Here is a 6582-nt window from a genome sequence, read left to right as displayed (position 1 = left end):
GAAGATAGCCCAGTCAATCATGAGTTGAAGCTAGCTAGGCCAGTCAGTCATGAGTTGAAGCTAGCCCAGTCAGTCATGAGTTGAAGATAGCCCAGTCAATCATGAGTTGAAGCTAGCTAGGCCAGTCAGTCATGAGTTGAAGCTAGCTAGCCCAGTCAGTCATCCTGAGAGTCAACAGGAGTATACAGCAACATAAATCATTCTTTTGCATTAAGCTGTCTCGGCACTATCAGTCCCATTATCAGAGTTGCTTATCACAACAACAAAACAACAATGGTTTGGGTGATCGGAGGATTTCCTTCAAAGGTGGCGACAGAGCTTATTTGACATTCATTAGTAACCACTTTCCTTGAAGAGAAATCAGTCGTAAAGATACCATAATCTTTTTATGTGTCTTCTATGTAGAGCGATTGGTTTGGGGGCGACACTCATAAGAATAGCATTCGATCAAATAACTTCTTTATGTATACATCAAGGAGATTTGATTATATGCATAAATTGTCACCTTAAGATTAAAAAAAAAATGAATATACAATCCACTCGGGCGTTTAAGAGTCCTCACAAAGAGACGCCATAAATATTCTATCTAGAAGCAGGAAGAAGAAGGAGAAGCATTTGTTGTGTTGTGCCTTCAGTGTGGAATTTCTGGTTCATAAGCGTCCTTCCAGATGTCTGCGAGACACACGGAGGAGTGGAATCGATAAAAGAGAGACAGAGGTAAGGTTAGATGGGAAACAGCCGTCCACACTTCCTGCAACGAGAGAATATTGCATATCTAATTCTCATGCTTTATGTTTGTAGCCGTATAAGTAAGCATGTTTTAAGACCCACTATGACATCATAACTTCTAAATTTCCCCACATTTTTTTGTAACCTTATCACTACTGCAAGCCTTTAATCCAAGTTGGGAATCAATGAAGAAACCCTGACCTTCCCGGGCAGGACTCAGTCCCACGACCGTGAAATTCCAGTGATGACTTGCTGATGTACTCTGCTCCAAAGATGGGTGCAAGTTTAGCTTCGTTAAAACATTGTAAAAACATTGTAATACGATCAAATAGGATCCAATCATGCCATGAACGATGCAAGATTCTACGTTCATTCCCACCGTGCATGAGAGGCTTGTAGTGAGAAGTGTATCCAAAAAGTTTGATGAAATTACAAGTTAAGACTATTGCTCTAAAACTATTTAGACTTACGCTGATGGGTATGAAACATAGATATCTTTAGCTACAAAAATCTAATGCAATGAGATGCTCCACCTAAATATAGCAAATTTAAAACTGTTTCATTGCATACAAACAAATCAAGTCATATTCTGACATGGATACCTTAAGAATAAAAAGTGCACGGGGTCGAGCAACTCACCTTGCCATAGAACTCGTAGAGAAGAGAGTTTCCACTCACGCTGATGATCTGGAACGACATAAGGAGCCAAGTGGCAACATTCATGACGACCAGAAATATAATGACCTCCCTCCCAGGTTTCTTCTTCTTGAGCTCGATCGAATTGGAGCACCTTCTGAGACCGTCCACGATCAACGCTGTTTGGAGGATGGACTGGACGATCCTCAGGGCATTGACGGCCACAGACAGGTAGTCCCCATTCATGCCATAAGGCACCAGAATGAAGAAGGCGTAGAGGAAGACAGAAGGCAGGCATATATACAGAAGAATGTCGTCAGCTGCGCTGATCTTGTGATGGATGATGTCCAGAAATCTGATGTAATGGAAGGCGATGCAAGTTGCAACGATCATGACGGCACTGACGAAGATGTTTGAGGTGCTGTTGATGAGGAGGGCCTCTGACACGTTGTTTTCGGATGAGAACACGATGTACAGTATGATCGATATAACAGCAACGATGCTTATCAGCAGGCCAGTAAACAGACCACGACTCGAGGCGTGGCAGTCCACGTAGATGACCAGGTTCGAAGCAAGGTCCCGGCTGTTATCCTCCTCGTAGACTACCTCGATCGACGGCAGGCGGTGGTGTTTCTCTATCTTGCCGTGGTTCTCCCACAGGAGGATCCAGAAGCCTACCATGAGTAGATTGAATTCTATACTGAATGGGTAGAGATATGGTGCGGAGTCTGTGATTATGGTTGAGATCTGTGTTGTCTGCTTGCAGCCTGTGTACAGCGATCCAGCGATATACGTCTCGTTTGTCTGTTTAACAGAGACTGTGTATAATGGGTTTACATCACTATATAAGACAGTCGTGGCAGAACTAGACTCTGAAGCCTGTGTTTTCTTCCAGAGGGAAGCCAGAGTTTCTTGGACAATCATGTAGATCCAGTAACAAATGCCTGATCCGGTGCAGTGCATGATCCCAAACTTTGACAGGATCATTCTCTTGTTAATGATCAGCTGAAATATAAAGAAGAGAACTTGCATAATTGTTCACGATAATTATTTTTTGATTCATCTGGTGTAAAACTCCATTGTCCCCAGAAACACAGAGAAAAGAACTGGAGACAGAAAAGGATGAGGAGCCTTTCTTGGCATTTCCTGGATTACTCAAACTAATAATTTTCTCTCAGGGTAATTCAGTGAACAAAGTTATACCAAAAACTAAGATTTCATGTGAAGATGATTTTATGTTTTGAAGACCTAAACTCTCATGTTAAAGCACATCATAATGTGCGAATGACCTTACATTAGAAAACTTGAAAGCGAAGAATAGCTGGTAAAAGGTGTAGATGAGCAGCATAACCGACATGACAATGTCAGTCAGGGATGTACAGAGTTGATAGTCCTCATCATGGTTCAGGTAGAATGCAAGCTTCGAAGCCAATTCCAGCCCGCTGAAGATCAAATGACCCATGCAAAATACTGAAATGCAACAGCAGGCAGGCATGAGTCTCACTTTCATAGTTCACCTGTTTATCATATCATATTTCGCTTAAGTTATTTCCTGTATGCAGTTTCTTCTTTTGCATCAAGATCCTTTCCCTGTGGGAACCCTTGGCCCTGTAGCATTCTGCTGTTCCAGCCAGGGGTACAGCATAGCTAATCATAACAATAGTATTTCAAAGACTAAATTCTGATTGAATAAGGAGTATTAAATACTCCTTGAAAAAGATCTAGACATAGAAAAAGAACAAATTGATGGATGCAAGCTCAATAAAGAATTACTTATATGTATTGTTGACAATAATAATGATTCATTAAGTTACTTCTGTTAATCCTATCTCAAGGTTTAACAAATGAATGTGGTGGATTTGAAAATTTAACTAAGTCAGAAAGACCTTATCGACATAAGCTCTGGTCGTCAAATCCAGAGATTCTAGGAAATGTCAGGGTCATAGGCCATATTGATTTACAATCTCATTAACTGAGACTTTTGCAAAACTAGGAAACAGTATTGCTGAAATCCAAACTGACCTGTTGCTCCAATCTTTAAGTAGAGGGATCCTCCATGGCTATTGTCAGTGAATCCATAATCTTGGTGAATGTCCTGACAGGAGTCATTGTCATTCTTCTGATCCTTTCCTTTTTCATTTCTGTCTCCTTCGTTGCTTGCCTTCAGCAAACGGGAAATTTTCTTGACGTATCTTCTCACGCTGATGTGGATGTATGCCAGGAAGGTGATTTGACCTGTCATGAGGTAAATGTTGAAGATTTCTGATATGCTGGAATGCTTACCAGAGAACATGTCTATGAGGTAGCAAACTATGCCAACAATGACCAGTAACAGAATGTAAATGATGCTCAGGTTTGTGCTCAGTGTAGAGATCAGCCACTTTCTCCTTTCTTCTGGTGGTGTCGGCATGGGAGTTTCACAGAAAACTGCTTCGGATGCAGTACTCGTCATGTTCAGGTCGCTTTTTATGCCCGGAAGGTTAGTTGTGTCGTTTATGAAGGCCCCATGGGTGAAACCTTGAGTCTCTACTGAAGGCTGGAAGAACGCCGAGGCAGCCGCAGTGGATGGTGTATCTGGGAACGAGAACACAGACTGAGAATCTCCTCCCACTATGCTGCCCATCTGCAAGGCAGCAGGGTTGAAGGAACTGTATGAAATGACTGAATCCAAGGGGATTGCAGTTTTCAAAACGTGGAGACGACTGCTTAGAGCTGTTCTGAGAGACTGCTCTGTGCTCCATGTCGTTCGACGAAGCAGTAGAAATTACTGACATTTGCGACAGACCGCTGTCCATGATTTCTCGGAAGTCTTGGTTGTTGGTGGCTGGTGTTATGGCGGTGGTGCTGCCAGAGAGGCTGTGAGTATCTGTGCCCATTTTCCCTGTCACTCTCTTTCCTTCGATTAGCCTCTTCATATCCTGTAACCGAAATTGCAGTGTTAGCATCATTTTCTATAAACAAGGTGGGGCTCGGTAGAAAATATTTGAATTTATACGCAAGTGCAACTTCTTCTAAAATAGTAAATTTCTTATTTAAAGACATGAGGTCTCGACATAAGAATAATTACTGCTACCAAATACATGACAGAAGAGAGCTGTTACATAGAAACCCACCCACTCTTATTAATACCACTACCAACTGCATGTACTACTACAACCAACTGCATGAAAAAGGAGAGCTGTTACAAAAATATCCCTTCATTACTGCTACTACTACTACCACTACCACTACTTTACCAGAAAGGATGTTTATAATGCCTGTTTGTAATACCTGGCAAATATCAATAGAAATTGGGTTGAACATTTTTTTGCATATCTTATCTATCTATTGTTCCATTATTTATATATATATATTATATATATATATTATATATATATATATATATATATATATATACTCATCCAGATTAAGGGCAGGAATTCAGAAGCAGAAGACACAGTATCCATTTATTCCAAGCTTTCGTGATTCATAATCACATCATCAGGGATATCTACAACAATAAAATACAATATATCAATATAAATAATAAAATTAAAAGAGCTATATACAAAACTTTAATTTTAAAAGCGGACGAAGGAAACTGATAAAAACGAAATAAAAAAGTAATTGTTAAGAGCAGAAAACATACGTGAACAAAGACGCACTTAGAAACCAAAATAGTAAAATTCAAAACACATACTTAAATACAGACACACTTAAAAAAAAAAAAAATGCTAATATAAATGAATAAAATACTGGAGGTTAACCTACCATTACAGAGGATAAAGACGCACTAAGAACAAAACATACACAAATTTTGAGAGAGGCAAAGAGTTAAGAAAGATACAAGGGAACAGCGGTTGTTTGGCAGTTCAGAGAACTCGTTGTTTAATATTTAATGTTTCGAGGATAAGTAGTTCTTGTGGGTTGTTTGTATAACCAATGATCTTAAAATCTTCATAGATGATTTCAGTTTTGCATTTAATTGTATGGCTACTGAAATCATCTATGAAGATTTTAAGATCATTGGTTATACAAACAACCCACAAGAACTACTTATCCTCGAAACATTAAATATTAAACAACGAGTTTCCTTCTCTGAACTGCCAAACAACCGCTGTTCCCTTGTATCTTTCTTAACTCTTTGCCTCTCTCAAAATTTTTGTATGTTTTGTTCTTAGTGCGTCTTTAATCCTCTGTAATGGTAGGTTAACCTCCAGTATTTTATTCATTTATTATTATCATTTTTTTTTTTTTTTTTAAGTGTGTCTGTATTTAAGTATGTGTTTTGAATATTTTTACTATTTTGTTTCTAAGTGCGTCTTTGTTCACGTATGTTTTCTGCTCTTAACAATTTTACTTTTTATTTCGTTTTTATCAGTTTCCTTCGTCCGCTTTTAAAATTAAAGTTTTGTATATAGCTCTTTTAATTTTATATTTATATTGATATATTGTATTTTATTGTTGTAGATATCCCTGATGATGTGATTATGAATCACGAAAGCTTGGAATAAATGGATACTGTGTCTTCTGCTTCTGAATTCCTGCCCTTAATCTGGATGAGAATGTGATGTGCGATGAGTTCGCCCTTACCCCCTGATTATATATATATATATATATATATATATATATATATATATATATTGCTCATCTACCCATGTATCTGTACAGTCAACATAAAAGTACCAACCTCATAGTTCCCTGAATGGTAACTTTTAAGGATTTCGTCAGTGCTGTTATGTCTGTACATCTCCACTCTTCGTGGAACCCGGGGCGTATTAACCAAACTGGACGGTCTCGACAGCTGATGCGTGCTGACACCTGGAAAGAGGGAGATGATCAAATATCCAGGAAGGAGACTGCTCTGGTAAACATATCAGAAAGTTATGGCTGCCTCAGCTGAATGTAACCTCCTATGATCAAGTTTCTCTAGATTTCTGGTAAGTTCTTTTTTTTTTTCCTGTAGGAGAAAGATCACGTGATGATGTATGCACGCTTCATGGAGGAGAGAGTTTTGCACTTGACGTTTCAGATTGTGTCTGTGTATTCTCTTTCATGATGTTACTGTAGGACAGTTATTAAGGGACTTTTCTCTCACAGAAAAAGGACCTGATGGAAGAATGTAGAAGCTTTGTTACAGATTAACCTCAGCGGATGCAGCCATAATTTTTAATGAAGCGTTATTGAATTTGATCGGCATACACTGAAAACCAAAAAAGTGGTCACTGCCTCATTCAT

The 6582-nt window shown here is 39.0% G+C and overlaps 1 protein-coding gene across 1 annotated transcript; it reads right to left on the bottom strand.

Moving 5' to 3' along the window:
* Positions 1-446: 446 nt before the first annotated feature.
* LOC135227109 (proton channel OtopLc-like) lies at positions 447-4138 on the bottom strand. The gene is made up of 4 exons (XM_064266981.1): positions 3388-4138; positions 2660-2835; positions 1369-2370; positions 447-751 (listed from the first exon to the last, which is right to left on the bottom strand). The coding sequence occupies exons 1-4, from the start codon at positions 3986-3988 to the stop codon at positions 632-634; spliced, it is 1899 nt and encodes a 632-aa protein (XP_064123051.1). The 5' UTR covers positions 3989-4138; the 3' UTR covers positions 447-631.
* Positions 4139-6582: the final 2444 nt, after the last annotated feature.

The sequence above is a fragment of the Macrobrachium nipponense genome, chromosome 15, assembly GCF_015104395.2.
Source record: "Macrobrachium nipponense isolate FS-2020 chromosome 15, ASM1510439v2, whole genome shotgun sequence".
Lineage (NCBI taxonomy): Eukaryota > Metazoa > Arthropoda > Malacostraca > Decapoda > Palaemonidae > Macrobrachium > Macrobrachium nipponense.
Note: the sequence above shows the minus strand (reverse complement) of the source record. Positions and strands in the feature narration are given on the sequence as shown.